At 39.0% G+C, this 20,057-nt stretch overlaps 1 protein-coding gene across 2 annotated transcripts in view; it reads right to left on the minus strand.

The window, feature by feature from the left end:
* Nucleotides 1-2,998: 2,998 nt before the first annotated feature.
* Nucleotides 2,999-20,057, minus strand: part of JAG2 (jagged canonical Notch ligand 2) — a 99,844-nt gene continuing 82,785 nt past the window's right edge. For both annotated transcript variants that reach the window (XM_090034167.1, XM_090034166.1), the window contains 11 exons: nt 19,073-19,186; nt 18,503-18,616; nt 17,498-17,614; nt 16,362-16,389; nt 15,375-15,460; nt 14,245-14,358; nt 13,943-14,058; nt 11,243-11,491; nt 10,665-10,796; nt 9,423-9,579; nt 2,999-5,379 (listed from right to left, as the gene is read on the minus strand). In XM_090034167.1, the coding sequence (XP_089890293.1) occupies nt 4,904-5,379; nt 9,423-9,579; nt 10,665-10,796; nt 11,243-11,491; nt 13,943-14,058; nt 14,245-14,358; nt 15,375-15,460; nt 16,362-16,389; nt 17,498-17,614; nt 18,503-18,616; nt 19,073-19,186 (1,703 nt within the window). In that variant the 3' untranslated portion in view covers nt 2,999-4,903. The remainder of the gene's footprint in view (nt 5,380-9,422; nt 9,580-10,664; nt 10,797-11,242; nt 11,492-13,942; nt 14,059-14,244; nt 14,359-15,374; nt 15,461-16,361; nt 16,390-17,497; nt 17,615-18,502; nt 18,617-19,072; nt 19,187-20,057) is intronic.

The raw sequence follows: 20,057 nt of genomic DNA on the forward strand, positions 1-20,057 counted from the left end.
CCCTATAGGCAAACCATGGAACAATACCACTGACACCCCCGACAGTGCATTGCACGCCATTAATACCAAGATTTTGCAAACTTGATTTCAGCATTATCTCCTAACAGGAGTGCTCCTCAGACAGGATTGAGAGAAAAAAAACCAAAAACCACAAAACAGTGATCTGTACAGAATACTCTACGCAGAGAAAAGGGGACAATCTTTCTGTTAATACTCATTTGCAGATATGTTCCTTCACAAGGTCATGTCTAACGAGCACACGTAGCAGGTTGTTAGGGTAAGCCTCATGGGTGCAAAGAGTCCTATTCAGGTTTCATTCTTTATGATCCTGGTTTACATGTCAGTGATACTTAGGGGGGTTTTGGCACGGATTCGGTTTTTCATTGCAGGGAGTGCCAAGGTAGCCCTGTCCTAGTGAATGGGGTGACAAAGCATTAACACTCTCTCTGCTCCTGGTAGACCCACAAGCTACCTGAGGATTGGATTTTCTTGTGCACTACTTTATTTCCTAAAGACAGAGTTGATAGACTTCAGGCCCTCAGAGGCACCTCCCTTTGGGGGCTGAAAGTTTCTGTAGGGGCACATTCAAGAACTTTCCTGGTGCAAATGGCTCAGCGCCCAGCTCCTGCCGAAGCCTCCTCTAGATTCAGGAACAAGGTGGAGCAGCACCTACCTCTTCTGTTGGGCCCGATCAGCTGGGCATGCTCCGACCACACTTCCCAGCATCCAGGTCAGCACACAGCGGAGCAGCTGGGACCACTTCCATTAAATACCACTAAAAGTCAGCATGAGATGCTGGTGGTGATGGTGCCTTTTACAGAGTAGCTTAGACCACTCAGCCACAAAGCTGGAGACATTGGTGCTTGGTTTCCCCCAGCTTTTAGAGGGGGTTCAAACCCACATTTCCTACTTGCAGAAAGTAGCCCACTCCCTAGTGGGTTAGGCTAGGCCTAAGCTGGGTAGGACCCCTTCCTGCAGCAGTGGCCATGGTGTAAATATAAGAAAGTGCGGTTAAGAGAGATTGCTGTTTTCAATCCTGGGTTCCAGTCCCTGCCCTCAGGATTATTTCCATCTCCTATTCAATGTCCAAACAGGGTAGAGGAGACCCCACACACCTCCTCCTTTGAGGGCTGCATGCTTGAGAACAAGCCCTGCTCAGTAGTTAGAAATAATTTGTAGAGCTGGGCTCTTAATTGATCCCAAGCGAACACAAGGGCCTCATCTGCAGTCTTGAACTACATGGAAGCTCCTGGAAGGAGGTAGAGGGCCACAGAGAGACACAGCCCTGGGCTTAATATCTCCTATTGGCCTGGTGAAGGAATTTCTCTACTCCCCCTACAGCCTTCTTGGATCCCCCCTCCCTGAGACACCTAATCCTCCCCACAGGCCAGCCACGGAGCATAGGCCTTTCCTCTGGACTTTGGCTTCCATTCCAGGGGCAGGCACGTAACAAGTACCAACTGTGGCGTTGGACCCCTTCCTCTACCCCGGGCAGCAGGCAACCAGACGCGATGGAAATGGCGCTCACCTGGGTTGAGCTTCTACAACTGGTTTTAAGGATATTTTCAGATCTGACCGTCTGCGATGCAGCTATGGTAGAACCCTTCGCTGTTGTGGCTGTGTCTTGCAGCGCATCATTTCTGCAGTTTCCTACAAATATTTTACAAGTGAAAACAGAAAAGCAGCCGAGTCTCTGCCCGTTTCCTCTTCCGCTTCCTCATTAGTTGCAGAACCAAAGCAGTTTGCTTGGTACAGCCAATGCACTTAATTCCTCAAGTCATATTTGTGTGTCTTATCTGCCCAGTCAGAAACAACCCTAGGTTGATAAGGTACATCAATACCACAGTGCTTAATTCCTCAGTGATAAAGAGCACGAATTTCCATGATCCAAAAGCTCTATAGTCCATACTCTACCTACCTTAAAGCATGGACCAGGACAGTGCTTCTCAACCATTTCAGCATTGAGGCACCCCCTATCTAGACTCAATGCACCCTTGTAAAAAAAGGGAAAAACTGAGAGCTGGCATATTCAGAGTACTGAAAAATAATAAAGCAATTTTTCTGCTGTAGAGAACTCAAGACGACCACAGCAAGCCAGGATGTTTTTAACACTATGGAGTCTAGTGTGAAAGCGCTGGGGTTACCATCTCATGAACTATGTTTGCACACCTATGCTAGAACTGTACAGCCCACCATGGCACCCATGAAAGGATCTCGTGGCACCCGTTAAGAATCACTGTAGAAGGGCAGTGGCACCTACACGACACGAGTCGCTCTCAATAGAATGCCTATTTAGTATGTTAAAAGCATATTTTTAAATTAATCCAGGTAAGTCTTAGAAATGATTATACCACAAGTGGATCCCATAGAGCAGGGGTGGCCAACCTGCAGAGTCCAAACTTCTGAGCCCAAATTGAGTAACGTGCTCGCCGTGAGCATTTGCGTCACTTGACGTGATGTTAACAGCCATGGAAGCTGGTGACCGTGTACTCGTGCAAAGATTCGAGGAGATGCACAATAACTTCTGAAGCGCTGTACGTGGCTGTGGAGCCACAGGTTGGCCACCCCTGCCCTAGACAAGCAAGGTACAGTGCAGAGCAGTAGAGGTCTAGTTAGCAAACTAGTAAGCAACCTACATTCAGTGCTTAGATCGTGGTGTAGAGCATTTTAAGATCTCCCACCAACATAAGAGCACAAGGAAGGGCTCTGATGGACCTCAGAGTCCAACTGTTTGTGATCATAGGCAACCTCTCATCCAAAAGAATGCAGCCCACATTCAAAGCAATTTGGCTCTCAGCTAATCTCATTCCCTTATGGACTCAGATTTGCTTCTGCAGCAGCACACTTCCAAAGCAAAACAGACCCGTGGAAGCAGCAAATGAACTCGCTACTGGGCACTTGTCTTCCAAGTTTGCTGGTTTGATAGGATTGTTTGGAAGAGTATTATATTAGGCGCCTAGAAGGCAATTTGAAAGCAAATGCAATTTGAAATATATAATTACACACAATGAGGGAATCATTTTATTAGATTATGGAAGACAGCAGCATTACAGTACAAAAAGTTACAAGGGTAGCAGAAAAAAGTATTTTTGGTTTAAATACTTAGGATTATACAGGGGAACAGGTGATGGATAGTAGTACCCTTTCTAGGGCTAACTCCTAATCAGGTTATCAAAATAAGTTTTGAATATTTACCACAAGTAAAAAAAGTTACAACAAACATTGTTATAAAATGCTTTAATAAATAATTTTCTTCTGAAAGTTATTTAAGAACATGTCAAACAAAATGTACTAAACAGAAGATCCTGCAAAGCAATTCCTGCATTCATGTATAAAATAACTGGTTTCAAAACATTCATGTTTATATTGTTCATTGGCCAGAGTTTATACTTTCAGATAAACATCCGCTCTTCTTACTGGTAGGATAACTAGGTGTATGTAGTGTTATGGTTTTCCAGTAATTAAAATAAACGTATAGTTTGCCCAGTTAATAGCAATAATAAAGCCTCAAAGTCAAAAAACAAAATGCGCAAGCCATCCCGTATGAATAACCATTTCTATCGAGGTACTCCATCTTCCAAGTTTGCCAACCTTTTTCTTAGAGCGATAGATGAATAAGCACAACAGAAACAAGAATGAGGAAATATTGTTCCCTTCATTAGGCCTGTATTTAAACGCAAAAAATATGTAATACTACATGTAATTAACATATTCACAAAAGAAAAACAATGCCTTGCTAAGTTGGTACTGTACAGTAGATGCATCCTCTAGTGTTCTTGAGATGGGCAGAACCTGGGAATAAACAAAACACTTCTGGATCTATTTACATGTAAATGATTGTGTTACAATGTAAATACAAATGACCAACAGATTCCTAACATTGTATTAACGTCATTTTCTAATTTGGACATAATACCAAAAAAGGGTCTCATAAACTGCCATAAAACCTCCCTTTTCTGCAACATAAATTAAAAAGGAATGACATGTAAAAAAAAGAAAAAAAAAAAAGGAAAGACAGAAATATTTTAAGTTATTAAATCAAATATACAGAGTGATTCATTTAATATGTACATATTTACAAAAAAAAAAAAAAGCATTTTCACAATTAGAAAATAAACCATGTCAGTTACGGGAACCTACAGTTCTCACAATTTAACTATATTGGTATGGCAGTCTTTGACAGTTGCTATAGAAAAAGTTTAAATCTCAAGGCACTTGTCACATGCTTCAATACTGCAATTCTAAAGTAATTAAAAACAAAAATAAAAAGGCCACTTTTAAACCACAGTTGAAAGATCTCTATAAATTTCTGTTCCTGTTACGAAGTGTGTAAGGCAAATTTGGGAAATAAAAAAGGAAAACAGAAAACAAACAAACAAACAAAAAAAAAAAACTTACAGAAGCTACTAACGTAACAAGTGCTGTGAGCTGCCATTAATAGAGATTCAAAGTCAAGAAAACAGTTTAAGTTTACACAATTTCCTCAACCAGGAGGTTTTAAAGCCACCATTAAATTAGAGCAAGTAATAAAAAGAAATACATTCTGTAAACAGTGTATAGTCTTTTGTAATAAACTTTACACATATTGAAAATACAGCCTCTCTCCTCTGCCATACAGCGAGTGTATTATAAGTAAACTTTACAAAAATAGCAACTATCAAAGATTACTCATTTTTTTTCCATCTGACAGTCATTGAATAATTTATACAAGGCTAAAGAAACAAAATAAACTTTTTTTATTTTATTTTATTATTATTTTTATTTATTTATTTATTTTTTTTACTCAAAATAAAGAAACTATGAACATTTGCCTCCAGATATTTGTCCTTGATGCAAAATGGAGATGTCAATTTTCCCCTCCCTGTTAAGTGCAGGCACAGCGTGCCTGTGTTCTGAGTACAGGTTAGTCTCTACCGCCTTCAAAGTTTGATGCATTCACATTTTTTACAGATCTGTTGTCCATTTTGACTATCTGATAGGCTTTCTTTACTGGACTGCTCTCAGACGTGTCGGATGCCTTTGCTGGCAAAGGCTTTGGATGTTTGTGAGAGAGGAATTTGTCCATTTCCATGACCTCTCTTTCCTCATCCTCCTCATCCTCTTCCTCATACTCCACATACTCCTCCACCATATCACAAGTTCTTTTTTGAGGAGCAATGAAATTCTTGCATTCATAATGAATGTCTTTGTTACTGTAAGATTTGTCTATCGGGTTTCTTATTGGATTTAAAGGAGCCCACTGGTTATTGGTACCCTCCTCTCTAGGTGGGCGGCTTCTTTCTCTCTCTTTTCTTCTCTTTCGAGTCCACCACACACAGATGATTATGCAAGTCAGCCATACAATGCTACAGACAGCACAAATAATTGGAACCAAATAACCTAGAGGACAAACCAGAATAGAACAGCTGGTTATTGATACTGGACATTTGCACTAGGAACTGGTCACACAAATGCTCTAAGAGCTCCCTTCTGAAGCTTTTTGGGAAAAAAAGTGAATGTGCCTAAACACCGAGGTACTATATAGTATTTCTGCTTGAAACTCTAGGTCCTCCTTTTGACAATTTCTGGCCTCTTAAAACACTGCAACTGAGAGGCCCTAATCATTTGGGAAACAAAACTTCAGCGAGTCCATGTTTTAGTGAGACCAACTGACAATTAGGATATGAACAGACATTCATTTCTACTGGTGGACATTTCTGAGAAGATTTCATTGGTAGAAATCTTTCCAGGAGAGGGAGCCTACAGGCAGGCTGCAGATGCCCCCACTCCCTTTGCTAAACTAGACAGTGACCAGTTTGGGAAAGAGGCAGGGAATTATGGTGGCTGCTACACGCTCCTCCTGGACCAGCTCCTGAGCAGCTGCTCGTCCACTCTGCTTCTGGTCTCAAGGCGCTGAGCAGAGGCTGCGAGACAAAGCCCACCAGGTGTCTGCTTCTCCATGCCTGAACACCAGGAGCCAGGCAGACTGAACCCAATGGCAAAGCCCTTGCACACGCCATATACTGGAGATGTAGCAGGCAGGTGGTTTGCCCTACTGCCCTTGGGAGAGCCTTCCTAAGCACAATTCCCAGCCCACTAGCTTCCCCTTACTACTTGTAATTTAAGAGACAACAGGGTTGGCCCCTGGGCTTGGGGAGGCTTTCACCAATTCCAGTTCTATCCCCTCCATCTTTTAATAAACTGGGAGCTGAGGCAGGGGCAGGAGTCGAGGGCAAAGGGAAGATGGAGGGAACTAGCAAAACCCCTTGCATCTTCCCCAAACCAGGGATTGTCTAGTTTGGAAAAGGGACAGGGAGCAGTGACTGCTGCTAGTCTCCCTTCCTGGGATATGGGAGAGGCTACAGTAGCTTCCCTCGCCCCTTCTTCCTGGCTGGAGTTGGCTTTTTTCTCCTAGAACCACTATTTTTGGTCTACGAGGAAGAGCTTGAATGCTTCTGGTTTCTACCAGGAGAACAGAGATTCTCCTGGTAGAAACTGAACATCTGTACAGGGCCATCTGATTTACCTTCACCACCTAATGTCTGCACTGGACTCTCTTTATGTAGTTAAATTACAGGAAGTAAATTTACAAATGACCTAAGTGTCCACTGCTTCTTTCCCTCTTATTATTGATGTATGTACTAGAGACTGCAAACACATGCTTCACAGATTGTTACTATAGGCCTCTGTACTGATAAGGCATAACATGAGTATCAACGTGCGAGTTCATGGAAATGTTAATATATAATACACACTATTTCCTCACAGCGTGCTTGATTTAAAACTTTAAACATTGATAATAATCTTGAGGATTAAAAAATACCCCTCATACCCTTAGAAGTAAAACTGACAAGGAAAAAAAAAAAAGAGGGAACAATTTGCCCTTTGCTTCCTAAGAAAAATAATGACATTTTGCTCAATAAGCCAAGTCATAGGTTTTTCCCCATTTCTGTGCCTGCCTTTCCTAGTGAGCATTTCCACAGCTTGCATGGCATACAACAGATTATTTCCTCCTCAAGTTATACCCTTTTAGGATGTTCTGGGACACCATTTGCACTGGATTTGGTTTTAATTGGTTTTATATGATGGCCCTATTGTCAGCGCATAATGATTTTGTTTTCTTTTCTGAAAATTGGGAAAGAATTTCTCAAAGGAAAATGAGTGCAGGGAAGAGAAAACTGCAAGAGGAAATTCAAAAGATGAGACACTCTGCTTTTTCCTTTGAGACTGCAGTTAGTGCTGGGGAAGAGCACTTGGCTGATGTGAGTGATCAATCAGCCAACGCTATGACCGAAATAAGTGTTCCTTCTCCACATTCTCAGATGAGTTTAAAAGTAAATTGCCAGATGATGCCTAGTTCTGTAGGATAAGCACTACACAGCTGCAGAATCTAGCTGCACACAGATATAGAAAAGACTTCCACTTTTGCAGTGTTTTGTTTGTTTCAGATGGATTTGCTTATTTCTCCTGACTTTTAAGATATTATCTGTCTTGTCAAAAAAGGCCTCTGAACAAGTTCCTAGGTAGAGGGCTAGGGAAGAGACAGCCTATGAAGATGATTTATGGAATCTGCCCTGAGCCTCAGAGAAAATCCATTTGGGACTGGTGGCTAGGGGAGTAAAGGTTATTATTAAGGGATCTATTTGGAGAATGCAACAGTCCTACAGAAGTTTGTTCCCCCCACACCTAACAGTAAAGAGAGCTCCTGACAGAGGCAAATGTAAAACTTGATTAGACTAGGACTGAAAGGCAAGGGGAGGAGCCTTCAAGGAGGGGACCACCAGTCATGCCATCTTCATCTCCAAGATGACACATGAATCTTGCATCTTCATAACAACCAGAACCCAGGGCTACTGTGCATGCAGTACTTACACAGGTCTTCGACCAGGGACATCTAATTACAAAAAAGATGAGTCCTCATTCATAGCTGGCTCTCTCCAAAAGCCAACTAATGGATACTTTGCTTAGATGTTGAAAAATGAGAGGTAAGTGATTAACACTAGGGCCAAAAGATGTTTGACCATCCCCTACAATTGTGGAGTCAGATGGTCATGGATAGAGATACTAGCTTTCAGGAGGCAGCTCAGGGAAGGAGTGGGATGCTGGTTTGAAGTTAGTCTTAAAACAATGCCAAGCTGACACCATGGTAGGCAAGGCTTAAATTACATATTATGCTCATTTTTAGGGGGGGAAAAAAAAAAAAAAAAATGAAAAAAGAAAACACGGGGAAAATGTTCCTTATTGACTGCCTATTTTGAGAAGACAGTGGGGTACTTATAGGCCTAAAAACAGACTGGCTGGCTTAATCTTCCATGGTATTTTACGTTATTGGATAAATCCTAGGTTATTTCTGAAGTGGGAGACTAAGGATTTCTGTTCCTCCAGAACAACTCTTGTAGTTCTGTGCACTGCGAAGCATAGAAAGGGTATTACACACAGGATCAGAGCTTTGGCCCAGTTCTCTCTTCTCCAGAAAACCCATGTCCAGAGAAGAACAAAGCTGGCAGATATTTTTTCTTCAAGTTGAAGACTGAGTGTGTGGCCACATCTCAATGAGACACTGACTACATAGCCGCCTGATACTACTACGCAGTAGCATTGTGTGGCAAAACTGTGATGCAATGCTACTGTGCGGTAGCATTACAAAAAGGGTGCTCGCTGGCACTACTGCACAATAACTCTGGTTACTGCGCAGTAGCACCTCATGTAGACATGGCCCATGTGTGTTAAGGATCTTGGAGGATGACAATGGAACTGGACACGTGCCAACCTACAGTATATGTGGGTAAGTGTTTCCCCAGAAAAGATTTTGGAGAAGAAGTAGAGCCACAGGGTTTCTCCTGCTAAATTGCAAGCCCCTGTTCTAGGATTTCCCAGTGGATTTCAAGTGAAACTAAGATTTCAACAACCACTTATGTCCTCTCTGCTGAGAAGGGAAGAAGAAATGCTGATGTAAAAGACCTGACTTATAACCATTTTTGTACTTGCTCTGGTCTTGGGCACTTTGAGGGTTGCATCTAAATGAAGTGTATCTGTTAGGAAGCCACATGAACAGCAATGACTAATTAGAACTTAGAACAGGCCAAATATTAAGAAAGTGATAAGCAACCTTAACTCTTATGGATGCGAATGGGAACTCAGCATCTTCCCAGACTGATTCTATCATTAACACCATTTCTGACATGGAAACTCAAAGTATAGCACCCCCCCACCCCCAACACATTGTCATTTAGAGAGACGATGAAAACCAAAATACCAGTTCCAGTTACCATGAAACTATGATTTGCAACAAGTATAACATTAGAATCTGCTCTGAAAAAGAGGAAGTTGACCAGCTTCTTTACGATCAATGCTGCCTTTTTTGCAGCACAGGAAAAAAGCCAAGAGACTGGTAACAAGAGCCACAGAATGAACACAAGATGCCAATGTCTCCACAGCCTTACCTGAGGATGAATTCCCAACAACTATGGTCTCCACTTTGACTTCAGTAACTGCCAGTGTAACAGTGCTGTTTTGCCGTTTGGTGATTGCATTTACTATAACATTAGAAGCGTTTTGTATTAGGCTGTTATCTTGCTCCTCTTGGTGTGGGGTAAAAGACTAGAGAGAGTTGAGAAAGGAGGGGAAAAAGGTTACTGCCTTTACTTAAAAGAAGTACACATCCAAAATTATCAATCACAAGTCTTAAATTAGCTTTGTTGATAATTACATTAATAATAAAAGTTAAAAGCATCACCCCTATTTAGTCTTCCAACAGGATAGCTGGTTTGGTTTTAACTAAATATACAAATATTAAATTAGTACCCCCTTTCCAATGCCTTCACATGGCAGGAAAATTGCCACTACTACACAACAAAAAACCCCAGCAGACTTCTGTGTTACTTACACGACGAGCTAAACATAGTCAGTTTGAAGGACTACAAAACATTACCTAGAAGTGAACTTATACAAATATCATAATCTGTTATATTTAATCTGTACAGCCTGTCAGCTTGCACCATAACTCAATATATTCTTTACTGGTATTTGTGAACAATGAGTATCGCTAAGAATATCTGTTTGATACCACACCCTCTGGCTCGTAACGTTTTACTACTTCTGGAAGCCTGGTTAGACCAGCTAACTTACAAACAAACACTGACATTTCCCATACAGAAACTCTTCTACAAGAGCCAAACAGTTCAGCAGTCCAAGAATTATTTTCATGTACTTGAACTAGATTTCCCTTTCCCCTCAACGACATTTTTGGCATGCTTATTGAGCTCCCTGGAGGTTGAGGAACTCATCACAGTGCGTGCACAGCATCCAACTAAAATGTCTCCATTTTTCTGATGTGCCCCAACCATAGCCATTCACTCAACATCAACCACCTAGTCTCTCTGCTGGGACAGTTAATAATCATGGATCCTGGGGATGTGGGCAAATTTAGATTGATATTTGACAGACGACTTATCATAAACATTAAGATAGTGGCAGTTTTCTACCAGTGTGAATTTTTGCATTTCAATAGTTAATAAAAAGAGCTAAAAAGTATTTCCACAAAATCAAAAAAGTTATGCTGAAATCAAAACTAAGCACAAAGTTCCAGCATTTGCTTTTAAAATGAAACAAATATTAACAGTTTTTCCCAGGTCCAAACTAGCAAGAAAACGTGTTTATGTTTATAAAAATAATCTAGTACTTACAACGGCAACTTCCACTGCATTCTCTGTGGAGTATGAGAGATCACACAATATTATCAGTGTCCTCTCTTTAGAAACAGTCCTCGTAGCTGGTAAATAGCGAATTTCAGAGCAGATATTTTCAATTGTAGTACCCTGTCAGAAAGAAAATGGATTGTATCCTGGTGCTACAATAGGCTCCTTGAGCATGTATGTAACTTAATCCATTTGAGAGCTAGTAGCATTCTGGGCAAAATGGTAAAGGCCCAGGCTCTTTTGGCTCTTAGTGTTAGGACACAACCCAAGTGGTTTGAACCAATAAGTATTACCTCAATTTTATTTGTAGGTTAAGGAAAAAAAAAAAAAAATTAAAAGTATTGTTATTTTTCCCTTAAGTTGCAGGGGGGGTTTTTTTGAGCTATGGTTGAATGACAAAAATAGAAACAAGGTTCTCAATGTACAGCTATAAATAGTTGAAAAAAAGTTTTACAAATAGAGGACAGTTAGTAACCTTTGTTAAAAGTACTGAATAATGATGGCATCTGCTGAAGAATAAAGGTTTTATACTACTGGTTGAGTCTGACATTAGGTTTTGGTCTTACCTGAGGTACTTTGTCTTTGTTAAAAGTTAAAGTAATTCTAGCACAGTCATTATCCAAGTATCCAGAATTTGGCAGACACTTTATATTGACAGGAAGAGGCTCCGATCCGCTGCATTCTCCCCAGCCAGTGCAAGGTGGTTGAAAACATTTTATGTACATTTTCTCTTGGCATTCTTGACCAATGGCACACTGATTACTTGCATGATCCCAGTGTTTTTGTAATAAACAAGGTTTCCTTCCACACCAGACCTGAAAATTAAAGAATTACTATTTAAACTAAAATACATAGCAACTAGAATTCACAGTAATTAAAAGTTAATTCATGGAGAGTGGCAGCACTCAAACTTCATAAATCAGCAACTAAGTTGTTTGGTTTTTTTGGTGGTGTTTTTTTTTTTTTTTAATTATTTTTACAGTGCTGTGGTTTTGATTACTGTAGCTTTATTTAACTGTAACATATAGACTATGGTGCCCACAGTAGAAGCTACATGACATTCTCCTAATGTGGCAATGATCGTATCATCAGAAGTCCCACATACTGCTTTTATCCCACATATCCCAATGCACTTGAAAAGAGGTACCACCTTCATTTTAAAGATGAAGGAACTATGACAAATAGTTTAACTGACTTGCCAAAGTCAGCCAGCATGCCAGCAACTGGGAACCTTTCAAGTATCTGAGTGTTTAGGAAACCTAGTCATAGATAAGGGCTCCACTGTTCTGTTTTGTTGGGGGGTTTGTTTCTACAACACCTAGCACAGACTGATCTCTACCCCGAAGAGCTCAGTTTAAATACATGACAGGAGCTTCATAAGGAATTCTAAAAAAAGTGGTACAATATTGGTCAGCCTGACAGGCAATAGCAGCATACCTCTAACGTAACCACCGTTATAGAGAGCATAGAAACAAAGAATTAAGGGGAATGAGTTTTGTGGGTATTCATAAGTAGCTCTTTCCAAGTGCATTGGACATGATACCAACAAGACACTATCAGTGTCAGGATAGGGAGTGATACCTAGGTGAATATTCAGCTTGTTCATGCAAACCCACTTCATTCCCATTCCCAACGAAAGAGTGCTCTAGTTCAGCAATACACAGTTATTGCTGTGCTACCTAAATTTCCAAGAGCACCTGTTTTATGGAAGGTGTCTAGAAGGGTTACATTCATATTTTGCTACCTATTCCTCTAGGGACATGTGCATTGCTTTTGTGACTCTAATCCAGTCAGTAAATCAAAGCTTATTTCATTGTGTATGAAAAAGCCTTGAGAAACAAGATATTTGTAATAGTTTTAGAGCACCTCATCTGCATTGTACCCCAGTCCACCTTCACCTACCCCTAGTCCTTCACCAGAACATCACGATCAAGCTTTAGATATTTTAGGACTTTCTAGGTCACTTTGGCTAGGGACATAAATTTCACATAAACCATTTAAGGGATCAGAAATCAGTTCAAGCAAAAAAGTTTAGTGCGTATAAAACACTTTCAAAATGGCAAAAACCAGTTTAAGATAAACCTGGATGGATGTGGCATCAGATTTTACTGATTTAGGTTAAATCAGTTTATTGAACTTCTGTTCCAGATCCCCTCCAGGTTCAAGTTGACTCAGTCCCCCAGCATCTTAGGATGTTTTGTACCTCCCCTACAAAGTCCCCCTTGCAAGGTGGGTGGGCTAGCTTTTGCCCAAACTGTCCGTTCCAGCTGAGCAGGAAGATGTACTCCAGTGCCCACTATCTTCTGGCCCCGGCAACTGCAGGCACGGGGCTGCATTTCTGGAATCAAAAGCGAATGTCTGTTCACTTGCTTATCGGTTCAATCCATGCAGCTTAGACTACCCTGCAAAGATTGAAATCGATTCTGCCTCAGGCTTCTTGACCATCTGTACTTAGTCTTTTAGATCACTTGTAATGTTGCAAAAATCAAGGTCCGAGTTAATTTTAACACAGAGAAAGCCAAGACTATTTGAAGTGTAAGACTATTACAATTTTTTTTTGCCTGCTAGGCATATATAGCTAGGCAAGAAAACAGGCAGACCTGCAAATAGGACAGTTTTAAACAAAATTTCTAGGGTTTTTCCCCCAGCATGCAAGATGTGTGGAAATCAATCTAATGGAGTGACATTACATATGTTATTGGAGCCCATCTGGGATGATCTAGTGGTGGTGAATAATGCTGGTATTATTTTTCATACCGCTCCATTTTGTCAGGCTGCATCAGTACCAGAGCCGGACTGTACAATAACAGATGCAAGCACTGTATTTTATTGATAACTGCCGGGAGTCAGCTCAGATGTTTGGAACATTAGATGGAATAAGGGGAGAAACTGGTTAGTGGGCAGTGACCCAGTCAAGCTGCATTTATCATACACGGTACCATCATCTCCACCACAGAGAAAAAAGATGAATGACCACAAGGGTAAATTTCACAAGATCTCTGCTACATTACCCTACTGAAGACCGACGCTTCGGACAAAATTTCACCCACTGAGCATGCTGCGTATTCTCTTGCACATCCTAGTTTGAATAAATTGACAAACAGTCTACTAATTTCATTGGGATATTTTATAAGAAGCTCAAAGGATTTGCTATATTTTAAGTAGTTACAATATGATGCAGCCATCTCCAAAGGAAAAACTGTGGGTCAAGTTTAGCTAGAATAAAAAGCATTTCAGAAGAAAACTTAAATAAGTCAAATAATTACCTTGGTGCAGTCAATATGGCCATCCAAACAGTGGCAGTTGTTGCATTCTTGGTCCCATCTGCTGCCATGAGGAAATGACGTTCCCTTAAGCCAGCAAGATTTTCCAAAACCAATCACTTAAAGGAAAAAAAAAAAGGCTCATTTTTTGAAGCACTAATAATTAAGTACAGCCCTAAATCAAAAATGATATAATCTCATTTTTCTAGAAAGTCACCATTGGACATGCACACTGTACTTGTTATAAAAAGTTAAAAACTGGTTCTTTTTTTTTTTTTTTTAAATTAGGACTATTAAGCTATTACCTTCTTGGCATCTAGACCCAACTCTTCCAGGAGGACAAGTGCACCTGTATCCATTTATTTCATCTATGCAAGTAGAACCATATGCACAAGGAGAGGACTGACACTCATCAATATCTGGGGAAGGGGGAAATAAAATTAAAATCAGCAAGACAGTGGCAAAAGTTTAAACATAAGCAGTGTTTTAAATCGTAAACAATCCCACATCAAGATCCGCCATCATCACTTCCAATGTTTACTTCAGACCTGTGCAAAGTTCTTTTAATTGCATCTACCGCACCTATTTTGTCTCAGCAGTTACAGCTGTTTAATATGGACTCACTAATGCAGATACCTGAATTCTAGCCTGAAGCAGCAAATTCACTTGGCTATATTTAACGTAAGTCTACTTTAATTATAAAAATTCAGTCGAACATAAAATGATGCAGTGACATCTAGTCTAGTCTAGTTTCTTTCCATGTATTAATGCCACCAGGAGTAAAGAACAGACCCTGTAGGTTACACAGTGCTGAAATTTAAGTCAACTATAAATCTGATGTAAGGATCCACCATAGTCTCATAGAAAATAAGAAGTTTCATTTTACAGATCTCACGGTCAGTTTTGGAAAACAGCCGTAAACAGTCATTAACATAAGCCCACACATTTCACGTGTTACTCCTGTGACAGCACTCTACCCACGATATTTTTGTTTCACTTAGCCATGTAATTTTTAATTACATAAAATAAGACTCCACTGAAAAACACTAATGTTATTTCTGCTAAAAAACAGCATTTTTTAAATTTTTTTTTTAAAGAAAAATCTGAATAGTGTTCTACAGCTAGAAAGCTAGTGTCCTGGAACTTCCAAACAATTTCTACATAAAATCCTGCAGTAGAGCTTTTGAGTACAATTTAAGCCAAGACGTTTTAGTTGCATTTATCAAATGAAGAAAGGGCTTCTGTCCCAAACAAAAGATCCCTTTATTTGCAAGGTGAGGATCAGTGTCTATGAATAATTCAGTTAGCTTCTGTTCATTATTTGGGGTACAGCTGACCTAAGCTTAATACATCAAAGGTCAAAGGGTGTCTACAACAAAGATTTTTGGGTCGTGGTGGCATGACCTCTCAGTCCTTCACCCATGCAGGTACTTACTAATTCTGCAGTCAGGACCAGCAAACCCAGGTGCACATTCACATCGAAACCAATTCACACCATCCACACAGATGCCTCCATTGTAACTGTAAAAATAATAAACCTACCGTTACAATGACTGTTCTCAGGGTAGATTCGCAAGCCCAAAGATAAGCAAAAACCTTAGGTCTTTCATATAACAGCCTATTCAAATGCAAATTTCTATTGTTCCTATTCATGGCATTTTCTCACTATTGAACAATACAGAATTAAAAGTTCTTGCTAATTCATAATATACAATTTAATAAGCCACCTGCATTATTTTGTCAGCCTCTCCAATTAAACCTTTGTTAATTAAGCTTTCTGCCACTGTTTAGAAGAATTCTTTCCCTGCACAAAATATAAATTTGGGGTCAGAAATAGATTATATAAAAAATTTGATGGGCAGTTTGCTCTAATCTGAATGTCTGGTGTTTTAAGATGTCAATTTCACAGAAAACAAGTGGTTATGGGAATAGTAAAATATATTATTAGAAAACAGACAGAGAAACCTGTACTTGAAGTATAAGAACAGGCAATAACACTTGAAATTCCACTACGACACTTCAGAAGATACAGGATCCACATTGGATTTTAATTTGAATAATATCCAAATATATTTCTTTAATTCTTCTGTTTAAATACTTTGCAATCTGAGACAGGCTACATTGTTTATTTAATGAATATTTTCTCTTAATTTTAAATTGTTCTGATCATTTGCAGCTAAAAAACAGATTGTTATAACTATTCTTTGCTTGGATCAAATAATTCTAGCTTAAACTTATTAACAGAAATTAAGTTTCACCTAGTGAATTCAAGACTACTATTTAAAAAAATCCTACAACACAAGAAAAGGTTCTTTTCTTTTAGAAGTATTGCATATATCTATTTACCCTTTATAAGAAAGTTTGTGTATTATGTTCAAGTATTGTGAAAACAAATGAGCGAAAAAGCTTTTTCAGTACTTACCATGGGTGGGGGTTGCAGTCATTGGTATCTGTAATGGAAGGAGTAAGATTAATTATTTTGGTTCTTAAGTCTTAAATATAATACAACACGTCTAAAAAGTCTACAGCAAGACAGAAGAAAGCATAACACAAAAAATATTATTCTGCTTTCATCAAATTGTAATATTGGTATCAGTATAGTAAAACAACACTATTTTTTCAAGAGATGTTTTAGTTAACACTCCAGAAGATGACAGAAAAATGGTCATATATGAACTTTGCACAAAAAATAACTTATGCAGAAAACATTGTATCTGGCCATTTAATTTAGTGACATTTGAACACTTGTGACCTAGCTAAGTAAGAGACAACATTGCAGTCTAAGGTTGAAGGACAACTGGTAAGACCGTATTAATGATAGAATTGTTTGTTGCTCATTCAAATCAGCTTTTAAGAGCTTTTTCAAGGAGCATTACTCTTTTGACTTCTCATTCTGTATGTATGGAATTGGCTTTTTAAAATGGTTTTTACTGCATTTAGCAAAATTCTTCTCATTAAAAGCAAATAATTTTAGAAATCAGTATTCATCACACTAGTATGCAGAAGTTTAAACAACTTAATCAAGATACAGGCTATTTAAAAAAAGGTAATTTCACAGTGGATTTTAAATTTTTAAAAAACAACAAATAATGCAGTCCAGAGGTAATATTTTCTACAAGTTGTGTCTTGAAGAATCACAAACTCCAACTTTGCCCCACCTAAACAAATCATCATAAAGGTATGTCACGAAAGTAGTGAAATGTTCACGTCAAGAATAAAAGTGAACATTTTACCACTTCTGACAGAAGTGAGTTCATTCTCCTTTTTAATATGCAACTAATTTTTTTTTTTAGAGAAAAGATATTCATAAAGTTTAGAGAATAAACTTCCAAAGATCATTTCTGCACAGGAAGTTGAAAAGTTATGTTGGCAAACATTAGGTGCAAAACAAACAAGCTCTTCGTTCATTAGACAAGCTTTGTCTTCCCTCATCCCCTCCCACCCCGAATGATTCATGTATGTTGCAACACAAACGTTAAGGACTTGCTTTGGTTTAGTTAACAGCTCTTACCAGACACTCCTAGAAATGCAAAGGAGAAAAAAAAAGTGAAGTCTTACTCTGTGTGCATGTACGTCCTTCCCATCCCTCTTTGCAGATGCAAGAAAAGGAATCACCACTGCCAACACAAGTTCCACCGTTCATGCAAGGGTTAGGAATACAGCTGCTGTTTTTAGCTTTAATTAAAAAAAAAAAAAAGAATAAATGTCAAAATACAATCAAAGTAATCTAGATACCAATCCTCCTATCACTTGGCAGTTGGGATTGAGGCAATTCAGCAATTCCTAATTTTGTTGAACCGACGACCAGTGACACAAGATTTGGAGAAACCTTTAAAGACTGCAGAGTAAAATGATATGCAATGATTTCTCAATCACTTGAGGCCTCATCCTAATTAAAAAGTCAACTTAATTTAAGCCCCAATGTGTGGAGTTTAATATCCCTTTCAAAACATACTATAACTAGTCAGAACTGGATATTTTTATCTGATTAAACGCTTATCTTCACTTTTTGTAGACTGAAACTTAGTGTCATAGGACCAGCATAAAGTCAGCATAGTAAACACTAGTATTAAAGCTATGAGCTATACTTTAAAATTCTGTTAGGTGGTTAAAAACCATGATCATATCTGACAATCTTAAAGGAAAAAAAATCTGAATTAAGTTGAACTAGAAGTAGGTTGTCGGCATCCCTTTTTTGTCCTGAAATCCCTAAAGAAAGTTTAGGATCCATGAATACAATGGAAATAGAGCCATGGAAACTGTTCAATTCGTTTACAGAGCATGTACAACCCCCATTTCCTCCTCAAAAGGAAGTTCAAGGCATGTTAGCTCTACCTGAGAAGAACAAGCTCCACATGACCATTCTACCTTTCCCGCATCTCTCTGTAGTGCGTGATAGTGAGATCCTTATGATGGACTTCTGACTAGCTGATAGGAAAGATCTGAAATGGCCAATTAGCAGAAAGGTCCCTCCCCACCCATCTACCAACCACCTGAGCAATATCCAGAGAGAAGATTCTACAGACGGTTTTTGTCTAATATACATCACTGTACATTGCTCACCGATGTTGCAAGTACTTCCTTTCCATTCTGGGGGACACGAACATCGAAAAGTGTCTCCATCATCATAACACGTTCCCCCATTGCTACAAGTATTTGCATCACACTGGTATTCACCTAGAGGTTACAGTAAAACAAATAAGCACATACTGAATGAAAGTTAACAAAGGTATGAAAATATTTACTGTGAAAGTTACTGCAGACTGTTTAGATATAGCTTAAGAGTGTCCTTAACAAAATTAAAAAAAAAACAAAAAACCTGTCTCAATTGAATAAACACAGGTATTGAACAGAAGAGAAAAAGTTATATTTATTCTGATGTTGAAGTAACATCAAATAGGTGGTACTTATTGCCAATTTTCTTTCAGTCTCTTAATTCAAAAAGCCCAGTGCTTTGGCACAGGTGTTCAAAATGGGTTCAGTTGTCACAGGAAGCTTGGGGAAGATGATTAAGAAAATGGAATTGATTCCTCTACAGCTGAGCTCTTAAATGCTCATCAGAAAACTGGCAGTTTTCAGGAATAAGGAAAACAAGCACATACATAACAATTGCGTAACGTGAAAAATACTTACGCGAATGGCAAGTTTTGCCTTTCCAGCCATTCTTACATTCGCAATAAAAGTCATTCACCAGATCAACACATTGGCCTCCATGGTGACATGTATTTGGAAAACAGTCATTAAAATCTGTAAAAATTTGAACATTCAACAAAATATTCTGGTTAAAGATGGGTGAATTTACTTTTTTTTTTTTAATCTTCTTTGCAGAAAATTAAAAAATGTTGCCTCCGGAGAGGGACAGGAAATGCTTTTGATTGTACTGGTTGTTAAGAAAACTCCATGCTTCATAGTTGGCATAAAAATGGCAAGGTGGCATAAAAATAGAAACATTTAGTATAGAAGACTGAATCAAAGAAGCCTTAGATGCTCTATCGGATTTGAAACACTTGGGAAAGGTAATAAACTGATATCTTGGCACTTACTCCCAAAGGAGGTGAACAGCCATAGTGCACACTTCTTTGCACAGATCTTGACTTCAATGGGCTTTTGATAAACTCCATAAGGGCCAATCAAGAAGCTGTAACCAAGACCTAGAGGTGTTCAGTACCTACATTAATTAAAGTTTTTGGCCCGTCTAATTTTTAAAGAGTGATGTAAAATCTATCAAGTAACTTGACACTATATGGGAGTTTTCTAGAATAGAAGAGGAGGATTCTTTCCAGCTGAAACAGGAACCAAAGTTTTGGTAGTTACAACATATTGACTTGATAGAAACCTCAGTCAAGAGGTTTACAAAAAAAACCAAAACCAAAACCTTTTCCTAAATAAGTAATTGCTGATGGACTCAGGACCCTCTTCATATCTTACCTCCTTATCTTAAAGATGGCACTGGCAGTGTATACTAGCAAGTCCTAAACTCAAGTTTTAACAATGGTTTTCATGCAGGGAAGAGGGAGGGGGAAAAACACGAATACCACTTCCTGCAGAACCCTGAATTTTCTTTTGAGATTCATCTGAGTATTGATCAGGCATAAATCTTTGCTTATTAAGTTCTGAA

The sequence above is a fragment of the Crocodylus siamensis genome, chromosome 2, assembly GCF_052110815.1.
Source record: "Crocodylus siamensis isolate JL-2025a chromosome 2, ASM5211081v1, whole genome shotgun sequence".
Lineage (NCBI taxonomy): Eukaryota > Metazoa > Chordata > Crocodylia > Crocodylidae > Crocodylus > Crocodylus siamensis.